We start from the raw sequence: 23,600 nt of genomic DNA on the forward strand, positions 1-23,600 counted from the left end.
TCTCAAGCCCTTCTCATTTGTGGGGTCCCCAAAGGATAGATTCTGGATCCCCTTTCATTTACCATCTACATGCCCCTGGGCCACAACATAATATGTATTAATGATGTATGTCCTGAGAAAACCTGGAACACAGATTTTGCTGCTGAAATTAAGCATTTTCTGCAGTTTGAAATAATGATAATCACTTCTCTCACACCAGTACAAGTATCATGAAGAGTTGGGTCTGGGTGCCTTATCTAACAATGTTAAAAAAGAGGCCTGAAACCTATATGTAATTTCTTATTTAAAGTTGTCTTTTCATTTTCAGATGCCAAAAGTGGAACAATCCTGCTGAGACATTTAACCAAAAGTTCCCCTCATTTTCAGATCTGGAAAAGGTCACACATGCTCGTATATCTTTCAGACTCGACTGCTCCACCAAACTTTATTTTGGTCTAAGCGGGCCAGGCATCCAAAGACAACAGCTGATACAAACAGTCTTTTAACACATTCTAAGAGAAGTGACTACACCAGTCATCCTTTAGAATTTTAAGATTTGATTTTAAGATTTTACTGCTTGTTTTTAAAACCATGCATGATCAGATTCATATATCTATGACCATCTCCCTCCGTATGAACCTGTTTGCTGCTTGAGATCCTCCAGCAGGGCCGTAGGAATGGTTCCAAAATCTCGCCTTGACACTAAGGGTGATCGGTCCTTTGTTATCCAGGAACTGTGGAGCTCCCTGCCTGAAGGTCTCTGACAGGCAAACTCAGCATCTGCTTCTAAATTTCTTCTTAAAACCTGTTTTTATCTCATGTCTGTGTCTGAACTGATGGTAATTTGTGTAACTGTTTTAATTATGTTATGTTGACTTCTTTGTTTTGGATTTTATTGAGTTTTTTAAATTCCTGTTTTTGGTGTTTGGTAGTACTTTGTAACTTTGACTGTTTTGAAAGGTGCCATATAAATAAAGCTTTATTTTAAAGAAACAGCTTCCAGCGGCACTCATCAAATATGAGTCCAAGTGATCGCAGTTAAAGAAAAATTTAACTGAAGATTATGGACAGCACACAGTGAAGACTTTACACTTTACAGAAATCCATAAAAACACACAAACTCATGTTTTTCTTTTACCCACATCCCCTTTATTCATTTATTTTCATTTATTTGGTCTTTGATGCTTAAACAAAAATATAATAAAGATGAAACAGCACCACAGCAGGTCTCAGTGTCATTAAAGCCACATGTTTGGTTCAGTTGAAGTCACAGTTAACATTTCACTTGAATCTACTGATAATCAGCATGTTGATGGACTTTCCCTCAGACTGAACATTAAAACCTTTTTGTGGCAAACCTTCTCTCAGGGCTCAAGAGTGACTTTCCTCCATTAATGAGACTGAACTGAGCATGATCTGATATTCTGTTACAGGCACAAGCTGATGATGGTCTCCAGGCTGCTGTTCACCACAAACAAGCCAGAGTAAATACAAAAGAAATAGAAAAGAGGAAGGTTATACTATGGTATGCATGACTGTCTCTTATCTAACCAGTGCCATCAGGATGGAATAAATGTCCTCCACTTCTCTGAAAAACTTTACTGACACTTCAGAGCACAACATCTCCATGAGCTTTGGATCCACTGTGTCTTCCAGGTCAACTCTATTCAGGTTTGAGTTTTTCAGGTTTTCCAGATAATCAATAAACCTGCTTTTTGGACCAGGACGCTGGTGTCCTATTCTTCACTTCTGATACAACATCTGACAGCCTTCAGTGCTCAGACTTTTTGGATGATACACATTCTTTTTGGTGGAAAAACTCCATTAGATAGTTTTCATTAATTTAATACAGAAACCACAATAAATGGAAAGTAAGGCGTAGTGAATTAAACCCTTTAAAACCCTTCATTCATCATTGTTTTAGTCAGTGCACACAAGAAAGAAAACATTCACTTTGGTCACCGTAAATCCTTCCATGTCTACATCCCTGAGTTACTTTGTATCAATCATCAGTTGTTTTTCATTATTTGAGAGTAAATTGAAGTTCTTGTTATTGAGTGTAGATGTACTAAGGATGTAATAATTTGGTTATAATATGTTTCCCTTCACCGTAACAATAAGTAGATTATTTAAAAAATGCTTAACTGCAGAAAAGTTGCTCCTATGTTTTGGGTCTGATTAATCACAGAACAGTGAGATCCTGTATGAAGGAGGTGCAGTCTGTGTGATATGAAGACATGAACCTGATTCAGATCAACTGTTCTGTTGCTGCCTGTTTGGTCTTTTTAAAGTGTAAATCACCGAGGAAGGCACAGAAAAATGTTCTGCAGAGACGTTCCATCATAGATTTACTCAGGTTTGTTACTGACACATGATCCACGCTAACATGCTCAGAGCTGATGGGGGCTGAATGTCCTCATTCACACAGTTCATGTGAGCTGCAGATTGTTTCCTGCTGGACCGAATCAACTCTTAACTTTAAACTGGACTGAATTGGCCAATCAAAGCAGGAGGAGGATCAGGAGTGTTTAGTTATCACAGCTTTGTGCTAGCGTGGCTTCATTAGCAATAACAACTGAGCTAATCTTTTCAGGAAACGTGGCTCTTGATCAGGATGAAGCAAAAGTCTGGAATCATGCTGAAGGTCGACAGTCTGTAGGTCCGTCCGAGTTGCCATGGAAACAACCTGAGAAGACAACCAGAGGATTAGTTATTAGTCTCTGCTGTGTGATGCTGATGTCTTTTCTCCCAAACCGCAGTGCAATGACATAAATCAGCATTTAGCTTTTACCTAATTAGTCCAGGCCATGGTGATGAAGGCTGGGTTTACATCCTCATATGTAGTCCTGGCAGATCTGCGTCTTCTCTTACTTCCGCTGCAGCTCTGAGACAAAATTCAAGACAAAGACACAGATGAAGATTTAGATTTCAGTCAGTCCTACACTGATATTAGTTGACTGGAGCTTCTGATAGAAAGAAAACATATATGACATACTGAAAATAATAATAAAATATAAATACTTTAGTTGAAGTCAGTCAAAATGTACTGTGATATGTAACCATTGAAATCGAACATGGTATTGATCATCTGAGATGTGATCGACCCATCATGAGAACATGTATTTAATGAAGTGTGTTCAGACGGCAGCTGTTCTGCATGTATCTGTGAGTAGATTTGTGAAGCAGGCGTACCGGGGCGCAGGTGCTGTTCTTCTTCTTCACACACAGGTTGAGTTTGCAGTGCAGGTAGACGTCACCAGACTTCCCAGAGAACTGGAACATGTTGAAGGAGAAGTAGTTGGATGTTCCCAGTCCGTTAGCCTGCACCTTCACCGTCTGGTCAGCAGGGTTCGAACAGCTGCTCAGAAACAAGAAAACACACCAGATGTTAGAAGCTGCATCAGCATCCCCAGAATCACAGATTCCTCTGAACGTCTCGTCTACGTTTGACTCAGTCTGAACTCACTGCGAGTCTCTCTGCTGGGAGTTTATGACAGTTTCCATTTTATGGACTCTGACTCTGATTCTGCTTCTTGATTCTGGTTCTTATTATTCTTTGTTTTTGCACATTAAAAAGCACAACTAAAAAAAGCACACTCAGACCTATATAGGATGAAAAGGCTAATGAGAAAGAAAGAAAAATAAAGAGGCAAAAAATGTTATATGTTATATTTTAAAGCCAATTCCGGTTATGAACCTTAGGTCGGAATGATAGACTGCATCGAGACGTTTAAGAGTAGAATCAGGAGAGTGCTTATAAATAACACCACCATAGTCCATAGAGTTTGCTTTCTATAATTCTGCGTATGACATGCAGACTTATTTCTATAAAAGAATGCCAGTTTGCTTTTCGAGATTTAGTCATTTCATCAATACGTTTTTTGAAGTATAGCTCATCATCTATCCAGAAACCAAGGTATTTATAAGAGGATACTCTTTCAATCGGTGTCCCATTAAAAGTAGTAATACTTACTTCCATGGTACTGTCAGTTTTCTAGAAAACAGCATACATTTTGTTTATCTGAGTTTAATAGTAATTTAACATCAATCAATGTTTGCTGTACTGCACAGAAATCAGTATGCAAGTTTTGAGCAATCTGGGTAACAGAAAGCGCTATTCTATAGGTAATAGCGTCATCTGTGTACAGATGAATTGACTTTTTTGTCACTTTTTCACCTAATTCATTTATAAAAATAGTGAATAAAAGTGGGTCTAAAATGGAACCCTGTGGCACACTATTGTTTACACTCCTAAAGCTTGACATATAGCCATAAACCACAACAGCTTGAATTATACCTCTGAGACAATTTGCAAACCAAGAACAAGATTTTTCATCAAATCCAATAGATTTCAAGTGTTTCAAAAGAATTTGATGGTTGACAGTATCGAAAGCCTTAGATAAACCAATAAAAAGGGCGACACAATCCTGCCTGTTATCTAATGCATTAGCAACATCATTCAAGACTATTAATGCTGCCATCACATTACTATGACCAGCTCTAAATCCTGATTGATAAGATTTAAAAACATTTATCATTTATTTGTTGATCTAACAATGTTCTCACCTGATCATTTACCACTTTCTCTAACACATAAGCTATACATGATAGTTTAGAAATTGGTCGATGATTATGTAGCTCATTGGACTGAGCCCCTTTATGTAAAGGTAGAATGTAGGCTGTCTTCCAAATGTCAGGGATGCTTCCTGTTACCAAAGTCAGATTAAAAATATAAGTTAAGCATTCAACTAAAAATTGAGCTGCTAATACTAAAAACCTTGGCTCTGAATGATCATAAATATTTTGGATTGATAGAACAAAGAGCATTAAACACTTCAAGATTCGCAAAAGGCTCCAATGAAAAGGTCTGAGTGCCTAAAGTGTTTGTCCAGTAATGTGCACTATGATCAGAGGTGGAGGGAGGAAATCCAGCAGTTTCAGATAAATAACCTGATGCAATAAAATGAACTATTTCACAGGATGAAGTAGGACTATGGGAAAATAATTTGACCTTTTTCCAAAAAATTGCTGGGTTTCCTTTACTCTCAGATAGTGCAGAGACATAAAATGAAGATTTAGCATTTTGAATAACAGTGAAACACCTATTACGTTGTTGACAAAAATATTGCCAATCAGAGGATGATTTAGTTGTTCGCGCTTTGTGCCAGGGAGCATCCCTTTCATGTAACATTTCAGCTATTTACCAAATGAAACCAAGGATTGTTCCTGTTTTTGACTATGAATTTCGTAAAAGGCGAATGCTTGTCTGCAATGGAATTAAATGTTTTTATTAAATAATCCAACGCCAAGTGTGGATCAGGAATTGCCATGGTAAACCCAATATCACTTTAGTACAAATCAAACAAAAATGCTTGCTCAGAAAAGTGTTTAAAATTCCTTTTGACAGTGATATTTCGTTTGAATCTTTGTTATTTCGTGTCATGGATGCATGCTGTTTGGCAGTGGTCACTGAAGCCGAGAGGAAAAACACCACTAGATTTATAATGTTGAGGTCAAAATAATATCTTCGAGTGTGGCCTTTTCTGCACTTTTTGGATCTGGATAAGTAGGTGAAGAAATAGGCTGTGTGAGATTGAATCCATTGCAGAGATTTTTTAGATTATCAGAAGCATTAGTTAACCAGTTATTGTTTATATCACCCAGGATAAGAAGTTCTGAATTTTTATAGCTGGATATCAAATCAAATAAAGTCGAGGTAAGTGTGGTAGGACCAGACTTTGCTTTCAGTAGTCGATAAGTCGAATCAGAAAGCAGGATTCTTAATGAATCTTCACTTCTTATTCGTATAGAACTGACTGAGAAATGTCAAAGCAGCAGTGAAAAGCCGCAGACTGGCTTCCACCTCTGTGTCTCTCACCCCCCAATGATCAGGTCATATCTCAGAATCTCACTGGGTGACGGCTCGTTGGTCGCCCAGCAGGAGTCGGTCACCACAGCGACGAGTTTGTCATCTAGCCCGTCCGTCTTCAGCTCCACCCAGATGGTCTGCTCCAGTTGGATTTCTGTGCTGGACTCCACAGCTTGAGTGCGGTCGGCATCGGTGTAGGCCTTCATGGTCAGAGTGTAATTCCAAGCTCCAGATACAATCTGCTGGATCACAGAGCTGCAGAGCACACACACACACACACACACATTTATTATCTGATTAATTCTCTGTATGCAGACATCAGCTGATCTACACAGGTACATGCTAAAGATGATGTGTCACCAGTAAAACCACAGCAGTGCATATACACAGTAGTTCAACAGCTCCAACAATGAATCATCTACTGTCCAACACACAGGAAGAACCACAAAACACACACTTTAGCACAGGCCTCGAACAAGCTTCAGTCCAGTGAAACTCAACCTTCCCATTTTAAATTCAGTTGTAACTCCTTTGCTTTACATTCAGCAGGAAATATGAATCCTTGATTTTTCAGCTGAGAGTCACTTAAACTGTCCACATGAACATGAGTGAATGGTGAATGGATTAAGTCATATTAAGAGGGAAGACAGCGAAATTTGATCCCAAACATTCATGATTCAGTGTTTCATAACTTCAGAGTTAAAAAAATAAATCTGTTTCAACCAGCACAGGTTTTAAAGTAACTTTACTTTTTCACTTTATTTAAATGTGAGAATAAACTGTCAGCTGTGACTTCAGAGGTGAATCAGGGTCAAACCTGTTGAACCACTCACCTGTCTTTGATTTTGAAGGCCACAGTCCTGGTGTCTGGCTGGTTGTAGAAGCAGGAGAAGTCGATGTTCACTTGGTCATGACGAGTGATGGGGCCAGAGCTGTTCCGAGTCATGATGGCGTTCTTGTACATGATTTTGCTGCTGTCGGCCTGCAGGGTCACAGGGATTCAGACAGTGTTACTGCAGGTGAGGTTTCAGGTGAAGGAAACCACACATTCATGTTTGGATTTCACCTGTTGTTTTGTTTGTTCAGATCCCCATTAGTTATTGTATTGTACGGTACAGAAACTGTATTGTATATTGTAACATCTGACACTGTTGAGGTGTTGACTGGCTGTGTGTCAGAATAAGCTTCATAAATCCCCAGTATTTCAGGGAACAAAGGAGGTGGCGTGTCTTGACCACGCCCCTGCAGTTACACATGGATCACAAACACTACAAGTGTGAGGAAAAGCTCAGCTGAGAGGTAGAAGGGATCTGACTGGCTCTGACTGGAGAGTCAGTAAGTAGAGAAGAGAAGCCCACCTTGACCACCGTCCCACAGACGTTGCTGCTGTCGAAGCTGAAGGTCACCATGTGGGTCTTGCTGTCCCGCTGACCTCTGCAGTTTGGGTCATTGAGGTGTAAGACAGAGTAGTCGATGCTTTTTTCCTCCAGGAGACAACCAACCAGCTTAAGTGAAGCAGAGTTTTGGTTGCAGATGGTCGGCTCACCTGTACAGCAGGACAGACGAGGAGAATGAAACACACATACGTGCAACAGTGAGGGCTATTTTCATGGAGGCGCAACGACCAGCCCGACCAGTGCTCTGACAGTTTTGTATTTTCCTGATCTTAAAACTCACTTTGCCCGTCTGTGTGGCATTTTGGTGACCAGCACACAGTGCACAGGTGGGAGGTTCATTCAAATAAAGCAGTGCAAAGACAGTCGTTGTATTTTGGTTGAAATTTGGTCCTAGAAGTCACCCTGAAGACAGATGTCTCAGAACCATGTCTGTTTCTGGTGCAACGCCAATCTGCTGCTGCTTTGGTGATTTTATCAACAGGATTAAACTAAATACTTGCTGCAGATATGCTGTAACAACAGATTAATGCTTAAAATATAACTAATTTATTTCAATTAAACACTAACACTCCTCTGAGAAGTATTGCGTCAGAGCACAGTGCTGTTACACACTGGTTGGTTATAACTTGATATTCTGCTTTTTCATGAAGGAGAGGTTGGATTAGCAGCTCATCAGCCTCTTTTCCAACTTTATTTATCAGCAAAAGTAGTGTGTTGTGTAAAATTAATTACTGAACTATCTGACCATGTACGAGGTAAGATACACTGGAATTACTGCTGAAATTGTGTTGATCCGATATAATCATATAAACGACTTCACCAAATCAATTTCTTTATTTTTCATTATTATAGTAACTCATTGATGACAAAAACTACTCCATCTGTCTTTGGCTGCAGATTTGTGGTGATGTGTGTTCATGTCATGACGCTCTGAACCATCCAGACATTTCGTGAAGAAAAGCCTTCTGTGTGTTGAGCTGCTGTTATCACATTTAACTGTGATTGGCTCAGCTGTTTCAGAGCTATGAGAGCAGTGATGTGACTGGCTGAGAGAGTATTTAATAATCACCACACCTGCTGATCTCTATTCACCTTCATTCAGCCCTTTTGCACATTGTGCTGCTGCACATACATGAAGCAAAACAGCAGGTGCACATAGAGACGCCTACACTGTCCGTGTGCCTAAGACCTACCACCTTGCAGTTGTTGTTGTACTTGCGTGGTTAAAATAGCACATCACATTCCACTAATCAATACTTTTTTAATAAAATTAATAATCGATCCAGTGTGAGAAAGTGTCTGTGGTTGTTATGAACCAACAGAGAATGCTCACTTCATGTGACAGTATGTCAGATGCTGTATTTCCAGCTCACAAAATAAATTCATGTTTTCACATGTAAACTATGATATTTGATGTCATATTGTGTCATTTCACGTGTGAGACGGGTCTCCTTGTTCAGTCTTCATACCAAAAGTGTTTGTCGATCTGTACTTGGAGCCAAAAATGGCCCGACAGTAGCAGCTGGTTCCACCACTGATGTCCTCAGCACAGAACTCATGAGCACTGCAGAACTTGTCCTGACAGAAGGCCCGGGGGGAGGCTGAAAGATCAAACAAAGATCAATACTTACTAGAGTCAGTCAGTAAGATAAACAGGAACAACAGCTGATCGGATCCTGACTCCTTGTGAGCAGTTTAGTAACAGCGTGCATGAGATTATCACACAGCTCAACCAAACTTTGTTCTTTATTCAGTCAAATATGAAGAACACTTTGTCCCGTCTACATCTGGAACACTGTAGACAGAGAAGGTGGCCATTTCACTGTCCGCAGAAGATCTGATCTGATCACATGCACTGCACCTACTGCTTCTATTTTTCATATTTTACTGTAAATCTGAATGCAGGTCTTTACTTGTAGTAGAGTTCTTGATTCCTGTTCTGTCCTCACTGTTATCTGGGCTCATCTTGTCCTATCATGCCCTATAAAACATAACTGAATGACAGTAAAGGACGGTCTTACGGCAGCTGGCCTTTGACCTCCAGTCCTCCAGCGTGTCTTTGCTTTGCAGGCTGCAGGCTCTGGCGTAAGCCTCCAGGAACTGGCAGTTGAGACCGTCCACTGCTGGGTATTTGCACAGAGTGTTGGTGCAGGCGGTGATGAAGGGCTCGGGGTTGGTGTGGTTGTGGCAGAAGGTGAAGGGATCCTCCTTCAGGAGATTACAGCTGTCATGGGAGAGAGAACGATCAAGTCCAGTCAGACAGAAAGATAAGGTCAATGATTACTAACATGAAGAACAAGACAAAGGTTAGTGTTATTGGGTCTAATAACAGGACAGGTGTTGTGTAGACAGATTGACACAAAAACTCTGTTCCCCAAATAAAAAGGTGTATAATCTGAGTTCAGTTGTGTTTGGCTTCCAGCTTCATCCCTGCTCACATCAGACAACATGAAACATGAACAACATGTTCTTTTTCTCACAGATCAACGTATGATGAAGAGTAACTCTGGTTGTTTTATAGATCAAAGGAGAGTTTGATGTGTGTTCAGGTGTGTCTCTGCTCACCGTTCAGTCACTGTCTTGCAGTCGATCTGACTGTCAGCAGTGTCATTGTACTGTTTCTCACAGCTAGGGGGAGACAAACAGCAGAAGTCAGGAGTGTTACCCAGGCCTCACTCCTTCATATAAACACACACAGGCACTACTAGTATACATGCAGCCCAGTGATGAGGCAGCAGTCACAGCAGTGACGTGGTCTTACCTGCTTGAGCTGTACGCAGAGACCTTCATGTCACTCAAAGACCGGCTGGAGTCGCCACATAAACCCTGCAGGGTGTTTCCGCCTGGTACTGGACAGTTTGAGGAGAGAATGTGATTCAGATCAATAAATTGTCGGACTGGATGCACACGGCTGCTCACTAAAGGACAGCTGTCAACCACTGATTCATACAGTCACAGTATGATCACATCTGAACGTACAAACAGAGCAGAAAGCAGACCAGCAGCTCCCCGTCCTTCTTAACGCCAGCTGTCAAGTGTCTTCAGTCATAGACCCAACCTCAGCAGCATCGGGCCATATGCTAACAGATATGCTAATATTAACCAGCACACGTTTTCTATTAATCTCACCAAAACAAAAATCTCTTAAAATACAGACTCAGCATACAGTTTCACCTTCAGTCAACTGAAACGAAACAGGATCCTTTCATGGAATTTTGCAGATAATGAACTCAATAGTTTGCTGTACATGAACTGATGAAGCAAAATGAAATTCATCCTCAACAAAACCAAAATCACAAGAAACACATCAAGGCCTCAGTAACCAGCGTGCACATAAGGACCTCAGACCTCTCTGATAACTGTAATGTATGATTCTGTGCAGTAATCTCCTTTGATCTGAAGGTTGGGGCTTATTCCAGATTTCCTCTTTCCACTGTTCTTTATAAGTCTTTGAGAGCTGCTTTTAACCCCCCCTCCCATCCCACTGTGCAAAGAGATACAACATGTTGAAGACAGGATACAAGCTTAAAATGTGAACAGAGAAAAATGTAAGAAAATGTTAAATGATAAACAGAGTTAGTAAAGCACATAATATAAACACGCAATATAAATGTCATATAAACATACATATACAGCATATAAACATCTAAACATAATATAGACAACACATACTAAATTTACTTTGTGCAAAGAAACATGGGTTGTTCAAGTTGATGCCATGCATTCTGGGTTTACTGCACCATATGGCCAAATTCTTTTTTCTAAATCAATCAGCATCATCAGCGTATAGCAAAATAATGTTTCAGTTTGAAAAACAACATTTGTAAGATAGTTGTTCATTCTTCTCATATGGAGACAAACAGAGAAAAAACTGGCTGCCGCCTTCTTTTATCCATGTAGGACGTGTTTTTCTGTACCTGTCATGTGGATCTGTGCTGTGTAGCCATCAAAGAAGATAGAGGTGTTGTAGTTGGAGTGCACCAGCTTGGCTGTGACTCCAGTTTGGTCCTTAGAGAGCTGCACACCATGATGCTCCACAGGCGTGCTGCTGAGGCTCAGCTTTGTGTCGTTCAGCTGAATCACAGCAGAGGGACAAAGTGGAGGAAACACACCATCAAACATGACAGCAAGCAGTGATCAAAAGTAACAACCTACATTTGAATATAAATTACTTGTACTTTATTCGAGTATTTAAATTTTTTTTACTTCTGTACAATTCAGAGGGAAATATTGTACTTTATACTCCACTACATTCATCTACAGCTTTAGTTGATTTTCAGATTAACACTTCACATGAAATAAGATGAGTCTGTTAATTTTGCTGTATTAGTTAAGATTAAAGCAGCGGTTCTGAACTTAACATGAAATCAGTGTGTAGTTGTGTCTTTTCATCGTGTTTTCAGATGTCTGTGAGTTGCTAGTTGCTCTAAACTTCAAATACATAAAACCCAAAGAGATGAAACTGCAATATTTCACAAAGAAACGAAAAGATGAGAGAAAAGTTCCTGAAAATGAATTTCAGTTTATGAAGCAGAATTTTAGTTTTCTTCTTTCCTACACAAACTATCATCTCACTGTTGCTCATATTTATCTTGTGACTCTTATAAACTCCTGAAGATCAAATAATGACAATAAATTGCTGTTTATGAACTGATTCATCAGTATTAATAATGCAATTTATCAAATGTATTTAATATATTCACAGCCCAATTTTTTTCTGCAAAACAAGTACTACTACCTTTAATACTTTAAGTAAATGTACCTGCTAATATTTCTGTACTTTTACTTAAGTAGGATTTTAAATGCAGGAATTTTACTTGTAATTAAGTATTTTTACATTGTGATATTTCTACTTTTACTTAAGTAAAGGACCTGAGTCCTTGTTCCATCACCGGTAACAAGGTAATTCAAGCACAGACTCTTAAAACAGCACCACAGGGTCCCTGAACACCTAGCACAGGTTAGCTTAGCTGCTAAGTTGACATAGCTAACAGTTAAACCTCTGCCAAAACATTCTCAACATGAATAAACAGCCAACTTTCCCACCATATATATGACCCTCTGCAATAACTCTACACATATGTCCACTTATTACACATTTTATGCTCGCTTATCCACAAAAATACACAAAATGACACATTGTTGACAGGTTTCTGTCCAGCCTTTCCTCTCAGCACTGCAGTACAACATGTGTGACAGATGTAAGGTTACACTCCCTGTTGTGGTCTAAGTAGGAAACACTGTCAACTCTCATGTGAACCCTTACACACCATCCAGGTCAAATCTGACCCGCTTTTACATTTGAGTGCAGTAATAACACCCTAAACACTTTTCTTTCAGCCAGATATTTTATGACTTTTCTCAAAGTGAGAATATATAAAAATGATCAAATTTCACAACTTTTCTATTTTTGTGCAGCTGATACTCATTTTTATACAAACTGTAGAGAGTGTTCTGTGTTCAATTTGACCCTTATTTATTCAAAAATCAATTTTTAAATATGTTCTTCACATTCAATAACATTCATTGAAATTATGCTGGCTGTTATGTTCTCCGGTTTCAGGTAACATAGGACCTTAATAATATATTGTGCTTGTGAATGTTTTTGCTACATAACAAATAGAGTAAAACTTAAAGTATACACTCTTTCTGCAAGCTTCATTCAGGATTAAAAGTAAAGTCAGTGATTCTAATCCAATACACTTTTTGTCAAATTCAGCAAATATCTCCTCAAGGTCCGCTAACTGTCCATTCTGTGTGTGGACTGAAAAACATGGTGTCCATACACAGCCCTGGCTCTGTAAATGGGCATGTAAACACAGTGGCTTGGAGCGAACAACACAACACTACTCTGGCCAATCAGCAGCAGGGGGTGTTCATGCTTATGCACAGGACAGGGGGAAGTCATCACAGCAGCTGTCTGTATGAGGATGTGACAGTCTCCTATCTCCAGCACCCATTGCATGGTGGGGGAGGGCCGGTGAACTGGAGAGAGAGGCCGTGGCCAATTTACATAGAAAGTGTTTTCTCACAGAACAGATATGCTTCCATTTTATTAAATGTATCAATCCACACTGAATCTCAGACAGTCTTATGGAACTCGCACAAATATCCTGCCATATATATGTTTTCAACTTATTAACCGTATCATGGAAACTGGAGCACAGTGAATATTTGTGAACTAAACCACAACGTCAAACAATAAGCGTTTGAGTAAACAGGACTTTTTTACCTCAGAACATTAACACAGTGTCTGCATATACCATGGTGTTACTTTGGAATAAAATGAAATAAATAATATGTTGGGGGGTGCCTCTTTTTATGAACTTCTTGTCTTGGCTTGAAAGGATGCAGACGAAACAAAAAGATCAAATGATGACTGCTTTTGGTACATTAATGGAAAGCAGCAGCACAAAAATAGAAACTTCAACCCACAGTAACAGCTGAATGTTCTGAACACTGACGAGATCCAACAACCAGGAGGATGTGAGGAGGACTCTGGATCAAAGTCCGTCACTCGCTCCAAGTGAAACTGTGGCTGTAGATAACTTACCTGAACCCTCCCACCTTGTCCCAGGTGAAAGTTAACGCCTGGGTCATCCAGATGTAGGATCACATGGTCCAAAAAACTAACATCTTTACGACGGCGGTCCTGGAAGACGGCCTGCAGGTGGACGCCTGATTCTGACATCAGAGTGTACGCACAGCGATCCGGGACAGAGACAACTTGACCGCCGAGATCGATGACAGTGGAGCCGGTTACAGTGCACGTGGCATCCAAGACACATCTGACAGAGGTTTGGGACAAGTAGCATCATCAGCATGATGAGACATTTGGAAATGACTGAGGAACAGCAACAGTGACATGAAAAGATGCTACTGATGTATGGGATGGAAACTACTCACTGACACTGAGCTATGACACAGAACTAAATGATGACAGAACAGAAAACTGCATTCTGTTAGACATATGAATCAAATATATTTACTGGCCGTCGCCCTGGCAGATCTCTCCGGAGCCACAAGGAGTGGTGTTGAGGACTGCTGAAGCACTACAGGTTACAGGGGAGTCTTCTGATTCACATTTTCCCGTTTTTGGTAGAAGTAGAGCACCTGTAAAAAACTCAGATTGCTGAATCGTGTACAAACTCTAACAGTAACTTTATAATGATGTTTGGCTTCGAGGACCCCTGAGGGCCCATTTAAATAGTCAGTTCATCCACATTACAAAGCAACTGATTTTATCATATCTGTCCAGCCGTGTGAGATTTCTGCCTCCACTCTGATACAATGGAGGTGAATGGAGTTCAGTTTGTGGTTTGTAGTTGAACTGGAACTACTCCAGTGTGTTGTGTGGATGGACCCTGTTTGTGGAAAGAGACGTTGCTGTTGAATGTTTTAAATGTCTTATAATGCTGTCAGCATCACAAACTGAATGATCTGCACTGTGTTCGGTGGAGGCAGAAATCTCAGACAGAGAGCTCAATACCTGGACAAATAAAACCAAAACTATCTGACTGGTCAGATTCCACCAGAGGGAAGAGATGAAATACGACTGTTTGTAATTTGGGTGAATTGGTCCTTTAATAATTATTTGCTCTGCTAACCTGAGTGTCTGCATCCACTTATGTCCGTGTAGTTTGTGAGACCTGGGATCATTTTCCAGTCATCCACTTTAACATCATCGACCTGCACAACGGCCTCCTACAAAGAAGCGACATCACAGAGGTTACTGTCACACACTGACAGGACAGAAGCACAACACGTGAAGATATGAACAAAACTTTGTGGACAAACTGAACTAAAACTGTCTCGTCCAAATAAAGCAACATGTCTGTGAAGTGTTCAGAGCTTTCACGGTTTTGTTAACATCCTGGATACTTTCTTATTTTTCTTAAAAGTCTTTAAACATAAACCAGCCTCTCCAAAAGCATCAAAACTCCATCTGAATCACTTCCAGTCAACTGCTGGAAATGTGTGTGAGTGTGAGTGTGTGTGTGTGTGTGTGTGTGTTAACTTGTCCCCAAACATATCAAACATATACCTACCACAGGACTAGATGACCAGGCTGGATACAATATTGCAGATAAAGCTCCTTGTTCACCAAACTGTGCGAAGTAGAATAGACCCTGCAAACATAAAACAGGAGATTCAGACACTGTTAGGAAATAACATCTTAAATCTTTAAGAAAAGGCTTTGACTGATTTGTTATAAGAGATATACAGATGGACACTGATGAAACTGAACAACACTCACCGCCTGGCTATTTCCATTCTCTGTAACCACGTACACCTCGCATGTTGATGAACCTGTGAGTTGAGGCAGACCTATATGATAATAGGATCCTGGTCTATATGTACTTTGGGTTGTACCCAGATAACCTCTGGTGACTGCTCCCTTAGGTATCAGAATACAGTCGTTTTTGCTTCCAGGCCTGTACGGGCCTTTGAAACAAAATGCGACGTTGCTGTCCGTCAAGTTCACCTGTTAACATCAGAGATACACAACAAATAAATCAACAACACTGATGAAGGTGAATGTGTTCTGTTCTTCTTTCTCTCTCTGGATGTCTCTCTGACGTGGGATCGAATCCCAGCGGGGACACGGACAGTCTGACGCACACCAGAGGCCTGAACCATGAAGCAGGTTCAGCTTAGTCTGGCTCTCTTTGGTCAGCTGCTTCACTGGATAACTGCTATCATGAAGCTGGAAATCAACAAGCTCTGGTTTTCCAGCTACGAGTGAGTTAATGTGAAAGAAGTGGGGTTGTTAATATTGAGTGACATCATCAGAACCATGAATGAAGTACTTAATATGATATGAGATGAAACCAAACACCTGCAGGAGAATTTGGTTAAAGCAACAGCAAAAAGTGAAAATCAAAGGAAACAATATAATCACATGACCACAATAGAAGATGTAAAAACACTAGAAATAATTCCCAAATATTATAAGACTACAGCTTAAAGTAAGTAAGTAAACTAAGTATTTTAGTTTTTTTATCAGATGATGAACAAAGTATTCTGAGTATGTGATGCAGTAATAGTTTAGTAGTAGTAATAGTAGTCTCACTTCATGGTACAGTACCCTGGTGAAGGCTATCACACACACACGCACACACAAACACACACACACACACACACACAAACCAACACCAGGCAACAGACAAAACCTGCTGTGGATCCGTGCAAACAAATCAACCAACAGGACTTGAAAAAGCCTCTTAAACCAACAGTTTCCAACGTGCACAGAAATCAAACAGCCTGAGTCTCCATGTTCGCTGCCCATGAATGAAATCAAAGCTTCAGACAGCAGGCGCTGCGCTTGTGTTTGAACTCTGAGGTCCACATGTTTCATCAGCACGTTGCTTATCAACTGTGAGCACAACCAAGATCTCACTATTGATCCTTTCACATGTTCCCACTGTGGCCTCAGCTGAAGACAGAATGAGAGATGATCACAGTCACTGTCAAGAGTTGCTGAGACAAATAAACCAGGATAAAGTTTCTGTCATGTGGCTGGTTCATTGTGCTACATGACACTTCTGTAAATGGACTGTGTGTGTTTACATGTGACCATGTGTTTGATTACATGCTGCCACGTTGGTCAGGCCCCACATTCATCATATTTCTGATAATTACACTCAGACTGCTCTTAAAAGCAAACTGAGTAAAAAGGTTCACTGACAACAAAGAATAAGACACTTTCATCAGTGACAGCTTACATACATATAGCTGAAATACAGCATTTAATAAAGTTCAAAGATAAGCCAGATCAGTGTTTTGAAGGCGATACGTCAGTCAAGCAACATTCTGGACCACGGACAGCTTCAGGAGGAGGGAAGGAGAGAGAGAGAGACTTATTTAGGCTATTGCTGTCTATAATATTTACAAAGAAACATTTGAAAAATTAACTCATCACTTAGTGAGAAATTTAATTAAAAATTTTAGGAGGGTGTTTTTTTACATGTATTATTGTCTGAAATCTTATTTTTGTAAAAGAGAAATCTGCTTCATGACGGTACGTGATCGGGATCAGCAGCTAAGTCTGACAGACGGAGGGGACACTCAGATTTAATGCAGAAATGATGAGAGGCTGCTGAACTGAATGCACGGTTAGGATGTGCGCTCCGGCAGCAACACTGCACCGACCGCATGCTGAGAATTGTTGATCTGACATGAATCTGTGCACAATAATTACACAGAGAACAGAAGCACATGATACATAAACACACCCTGAACATGTCCATCAAGCAGGTTAAGTTGCTACATGTTTCACACGCACTTTTAAAATGACGGGACATCAGATTTGAAATAGATTTGATATATTTTTATATCATTCACTGCAGCATTAGAAGTGTTAATACTTATTTATCAAGACCCCCCAAACTCAAAATTTTGTTGCTTCCAGGGGAGCTCAGGACTCTTTCTGGGGGAGCTGAGCCTCTTTCTTTTTGAAGCCTGCATCTAGGGGCCATCGATGGCATTGCACTGTAAGGTAATGCTTTGGCTTCAGACTGTAGGCGCAGTAGTTACCACTGACGTGGAACATCCTAACAGAAGTGTGTTGGAGGTAACAGCTCACAACAAAGCAGCAGCTCCTGAAGAGCTAAAACTGCCTCACAGTGAACGATGCGCATTTTTTTTAACATGTTTTCCATCGTGACCAATGACAAAGAGTCATTGTAAAACACGTGCTCTCCTCTGTCTCTGTGCTGCAGCCATCTACCATCTACTCTGAACCAACTTCACAGACCTCTAACATTTAAGAGCGTCATGACGTAAAAAAGAGAAATAAATGTAAAAAAAAAATATTCATATGCTTTCCATAAAAATGAAAGTATAAAAAAACCTAATTCTAATAAATAATGTTTAATACTAACTTTACTACAAAGAGCTCTCTGCTTAACTATCTCACTGGAAACAAAGTCTGCAGGACATTTTTTCTGCCCTGAGTTGTGTCTGCAGGCTGCATACAGCCCCAGCAAATGGTAAATGGACTGCATTTATAAAGCACTTGTCAACCTTCACAGACAAAGCGCTTTATGAGTTTTACTTCTCATTCACACACACACTGATGCCGGCTTGACCATCGGGAGCAACTTGGTGTTCAGTGCTTTGCTCAGAGACACTTTGACACATGGGCAGGAAGAGCCGGGGATCGAAGCCCCAGCCCTGCTGGTGGACGAGCCGCTCTGCCTCCTGAGCCACAGCCGCCTGTTCATAACAAACAGTGTCATCTGAGAAGCAGAACCAACAGCAAAATAAGTTATGCTCATTGCTTTGAGCTCACATTAGTAACTGAAGGAGCCTCAGATGAACGTATCAATATTTTGATCAACTCAGATCTTTTCTCAGGACAGTCAAAAAACAAAGTTCAGAGAAACTGCAGGAAGAAAAATCAACCTGAAACAATAAAACATGTCCCCTCGTGCATCCTCAGTGGAAATGACGCTTGTTTTAGAGCATTTTAAGTCAAAAGAAGTTTGATTTATACATTGAATAGTTTCTGAGTAAAAGTGAAGCATTGTTACGGACACAAAGGATCAACGAGGACAAAGACATACAGCTGTTCAAACGTGACGATTCATCATACTCACATATAGAGTCTTGTAAACTCGTCCATAAAAGGCAATGGGACATGCACTGATGTTTGCTGCAATACTGGTTGTAAAATACGTTCGTGCAGCTGCAGAAATGGAGACATGATGAGAGTCAGTTAGTGAACTGAAGTCAGTTAGCAGGACAACAGGAAAAGCTGCAGATACTAATGTTGAGGAACAAAGAGCTCTAAGGAGCCCACAGCAGCCACGTAGACTCACAGATCAACATGTTTGGTCCATGATCACGAACAAGCTGGCAAAATGTTTACTAACTAGTCAGCTGGACAATGACCTTCCTGCCTCAGTTCAAATAATTCTGTTGTTCCTCAGAGTGTCAGATCATCTGATATCTGTCAGGTCTGCTGACATCCCTAAACTCATGGTGCAGGTAGAGTTTCAACATGGCTGCCGTGGGGATGAAGTCATGTGTGTTCTTACCTGACACGTGGCTGACTGTAGCCAGGGAGAGCAGCAGCAGGAGGAGCATGTTGGAGGAGACCAGTCAGCTGACAGAGAGCTGGACGACACACAGTCACATGTCACTGATATCCCATAATTTCAATGTAGTTCAGTTCAGTTGACTTTATCTCAGACCATGTGTCACAGTAGAAAAAGATCACATTTCCAAACATGAAAACATCCATCACACATCACATAAACACACAGCACAGCAATCATTCAGTCTGTCCTCTGTATGTATAACAGGACATTTATTAAAAATAGATACAGTAAATACAACTGAGACACAGCTGAAGCATGACAAAAATAATAATCTTATAAAATGTAGAGCTTTTATCACTGTCAGTAAATCAGCCAATAATATTGTTACAGGGATAACACTATTTCTTTGACTTTGCTGGAAATATAATACAATATAATATCTTCTATGTGAGCATTTAAATGCAAATCTCCTCTGGCTTTAATTCTCTTATCAGTATTATGATCTATTATTATGTTGTTCTAACACTTTGGATCTTTAATGTATGCATGCATGTAATTGTTAAAATATTCATTCTATTATTTATTGTTTGGTAAGACAAATGGTTTTAATGATCTGTGTCACACCAGACAGATTTGATTCCTGGCTGGTGTGTGACAGTTATTCCAAAGAATTTCTCTGTGAGGTGAGAAATCATGACTATAACAAAGCTTCCCAGAGAGACGAGCTTGCTGCTGAAACTTGACAACTACAGTATTTACAGAGATAAAGTAGTAGTAGTTACAGCTCCTTCCAAATATTAAATCACAAACCAACTGAAATATCTTCTGCGGAATAAAGAAGCACACAGGTTTTTTTCAACCGTTTTACCTTTGAAATAAGATTAAGATTCAGAGTTCAATCCTTGGAAGAAGCAGAACATCTTTTGAAAGATCATAAGCGACACTGTAACATCTTCACACATACAGTCACATCCTCATGACATCATGGTAAGAACATCTCAATTAAATATTTCTTTAAAAGTTAGTTTATATATTTAGAGCTCTTTCAAACTCACCTGAACGCTTCTATTTCACAGCCTGCTAGTTTAATAATGTATTTTTTTTATAGTGGATGTGTTTAATATGCAAATTAGAATCTCCAATCTCCAAACATCACTGTCTCTGTTAATAAAGGGTGTTTTATAGCCTGTACAAGTTGTTCATTATTTATATTCTCAAGAATATGTGGCTGAGGATATTTAATATGAAATCATCATCCTTAAAACAAAGTCTTCCTCAATTAATATTGAGCAACATCATTAAATAAAGCACTCCAGTGTCATGTGTGTATATGTGTGTGTGTGTGTGTGTGTGTGTGTGTGTGTGTGTGTGAAGGGGGGAACTCAATGAGCTGCACACAAAAATCTTAATCAGTTTGGAATAAATTCAGTAATTAAATGTAAATAGTAGATATAATAGTAAGTAAATGTTTTGTAACGGGTAACAATTGGGACTGTCTTTGTCTCCATAGTAAAGGTGGCTGCGGATCTTGGGTAAAATAGCCTTCTGCTATCCAAATATTTCTCAGAATCGAGGGAGAAATAATAGAAACTGACAGCCGTAACAATAAGCTATCATATTGTTGAGTTATCAAGAACACTTTAGTGTTTTTGTGTTGGGAAATGTTGAGGATATCATTAACAGAAAACATTAACATGGGAATTGAATACTTTCGGGCGGCGGGTCCTCAGGTGTGCCCACCGGACCGATTCTCACAGCATCTTATCGTGCCTCGGGAGGGTTAACATTGGAGTGAATGGAAGGCCGGAGCAGTTGCTCTTAACATCTAATATTGCCACAGATGAGTTTACATCGGAGTTAGCTGAAAGCCCGGTGCATCGCTATACAGGGCACTTTGTTCGTTGCTATCAGACGCCGAGGGGCATGACCTGTGTACAGAGAGAGGGACAGAGATGAGTGGTCAGGTTGTCTTACCTTCTGGAAGCTTTCTGGACAATCAGGAAGAAAATGCTCTGAGGTTTCAGCACCGAGAAATGCAGTATTCGAGTGCAATGGTGCCCTTTCATACCCCATCACATATTTATAATGATTTCATGTGGACAAACTGGTTTCATGACATTCAATGTTCGTGGGTGGATTGGCATGTACAGACGCTGAGGGTAGCGTTCATGTTATATTTGGTAGGGACATTTGTCAGATGGCCAAAATAATTGTGTATTGGCACTTGCTCTCTAGAGCTCTCTTCTCTCTTGCCAGCCGACATTTCAGTGTTTACTCACGGGTGATTCATCGTTGTGGATTTTGTTTTGATTTTGAAAGTTGATATTGTGACATTGTTTCAACGTCGTAATTTTCAACATGGGTGAACCTGAGTCAATGTTGAATCACTGTTGGATTTTGTTTCAATTTTAAAAGGCAAATCAAAGTTGAATTTGCAACTTTGTTTCATCTTTCAACACTGAATAAACTATAGATTGCATTTCCTTTTCATTCCACATTGTACACAATTGTGCATTCAATTATATTATAACCTAGTTTCCAGTTGGATCAACATGACAATATTGACAGAATCAGTGATTTACGTGTTTCATGTTTTCATGAAAGAGAAACGTGCATTTTATTTTTATAATCTTTGCTCAGTATATATGATGTTTAGTTTGTTAGTTATTACGAAGGTTGTTTCAGGTCTTGCCAGAAAATTGTACGAATGCAACATATTCTATCGTAGGTATGGTGGTTGCTATGGACCTTGCTGTCACTGAAACCACTTAGTTGCATGTTGTTTAGTCTAGTGGGGGAATACGGTACTGTGTGCTCTTCAAGATATGATGGTGCTTGACCATTAAGGGCTTTGTAAGTTGGGAGAAGGATTTTAAATTCAATTCTAGATTTTACAGGAAGCCAATGTAGCGAAGCTAAGATGGGAAAAATATGATCTCTTTTTATAGATTTTGTTAGTATATGTGCAGCTGCATTCTGGACCAGCTGGAGAGTCTTTAGAGACTTGTTATTGCAGCCTGATGATAAGGAAATGCAATAATCCAGCCTAGAAGTAACAAATGCGTGAACTAGTTTTTCTGCATCTTTTTGGGACAGGATGTGCCTGATTTTTGCAATATTATGTAAGTGAGAAAAGGTAGTCCTTGAAATTTGATTTATGTGGGAGTTAAAGGACATATCCTGATCAAAGATAACTCCCAGATTCCTTATGATGATGCTGGAGGCCAGGGTAATGCCATCCAGCGTAGCTATATCATTAGATAATGTGTTTCTAAGGTGTTTAGGGCCAAACACAACAACTTCAGTTTTATCTGAGTTTAGTAGTAGAAAATTGCAGGTCATCCAGGTCTTTATGTCCTTAAGGCATGCTTGGAGTTTGTTTAACTGATTGGTTTCATCATGCTTCATTGATAAATATAATTGGGTATCATCTGCATAACAATGAAGTGTTTCCTAATAATATTACCTAAAGGAAGCGTATACAAGGTGAATAGTATTGGTCCAAGCAAAGAACCTTGTGGAACTCTGTGTCTAACTTTTGCCTTCATGGAGGATTCATCATTAACATGTACAAACTGAAATCTGTCTGATGAATAGGACTTAAACCAGCTTAATGCAGTTCCTTTAATGCCAATTAAATGGTCCAGTCTCTGCAAAAGGATTTGATGGTCAATTGTGTCGAATGCGGCACTAAGATCTAACAAGACAAGTACAGAGAGAAGTCCTTTGTCTGATGCAGTTAGGAGATCATTTGTGACTTTCACTAGTGCTGTCTCTGTGCTATGATGCCTCTAAATCCTGACTGAAAATCCTCAAATAAACTATTGTTATGTAGAAAGTCACATAACTGATTAGAGACTGCTTTATCAAGGATCTTAGAGAGAAAGGGAAGATTAGATATAGGTCTACGATTGGCTTAAATGCCTGAATCAAGAGTAGGCTTCTTAAGAAGAGGTTTAATTACAGCTACTTTAAAGGCCTGTGGTACATAGCCTGTTACTAAAGACAGATTGATCATATCTAGTAAAGAAGTGCTAACTAAGGGTAAGGCTTCCTTAAGCAACCTAGTTGGGATGGAGTCTAAGAGACAGGTTGATGGTTGAGGGCAGGAGGTGGTTAATTTTGTCTCTAATAGTTAGAATTTTATCATTAAAGAAGCTCATAAAGTCATTACTACTGAGAGCTATAGGAATACATGGATCAGTAGAGTTATGACTCTTTGTCAGCCAAAGTGCTGAAAAGGAACCTGGGGCAGTTTTTATTCTCTTCTATTAATGCTGAGTAATAGGCGGCTCTGGCATTACAGAGGGC

At 39.8% G+C, this 23,600-nt stretch overlaps 1 protein-coding gene across 1 annotated transcript; it reads right to left on the bottom strand.

Moving 5' to 3' along the window:
• Nucleotides 1–585: 585 nt before the first annotated feature.
• LOC137192256 (uncharacterized) lies at nucleotides 586–21,414 on the bottom strand. The gene is made up of 19 exons (XM_067602792.1): nucleotides 21,264–21,414; nucleotides 19,287–19,365; nucleotides 18,846–18,934; nucleotides 15,503–15,730; nucleotides 15,294–15,374; nucleotides 14,853–14,949; nucleotides 14,235–14,358; nucleotides 13,799–14,033; nucleotides 11,163–11,319; nucleotides 10,007–10,094; nucleotides 9,811–9,873; nucleotides 9,267–9,469; nucleotides 8,715–8,846; nucleotides 7,207–7,394; nucleotides 6,682–6,830; nucleotides 5,858–6,103; nucleotides 3,172–3,337; nucleotides 2,771–2,863; nucleotides 586–2,665 (listed from the first exon to the last, which is right to left on the bottom strand). The coding sequence occupies exons 2-18, from the start codon at nucleotides 19,333–19,335 to the stop codon at nucleotides 2,771–2,773; spliced, it is 2,388 nt and encodes a 795-aa protein (XP_067458893.1). The 5' UTR covers nucleotides 19,336–19,365; nucleotides 21,264–21,414; the 3' UTR covers nucleotides 586–2,665.
• Nucleotides 21,415–23,600: the final 2,186 nt, after the last annotated feature.

The sequence above is a fragment of the Thunnus thynnus genome, chromosome 11 (genome assembly GCF_963924715.1).
Source record: "Thunnus thynnus chromosome 11, fThuThy2.1, whole genome shotgun sequence".
Taxonomy (NCBI): Eukaryota; Metazoa; Chordata; class Actinopteri; order Scombriformes; family Scombridae; genus Thunnus; species Thunnus thynnus.

Bases quoted from the DNA above. Each gene is read 5' to 3' on its own strand.
- LOC137192256 (XM_067602792.1), bottom strand. From the start codon at position 19,335: ATGCTCCTCCTGCTGCTGCTCTCCCTGGCTACAGTCAGCCACGTGTCA. The intron at 14,950-15,293 runs GTAGGTATATGT...GCTTCTTTGTAG, and splicing joins CCTGGTCATCTAGTCCTGTG to GAGGCCGTTGTGCAGGTCGA. The intron at 2,864-3,171 runs GTACGCCTGCTT...ATTTTGTCTCAG, and splicing joins AGAACAGCACCTGCGCCCCG to AGCTGCAGCGGAAGTAAGAG.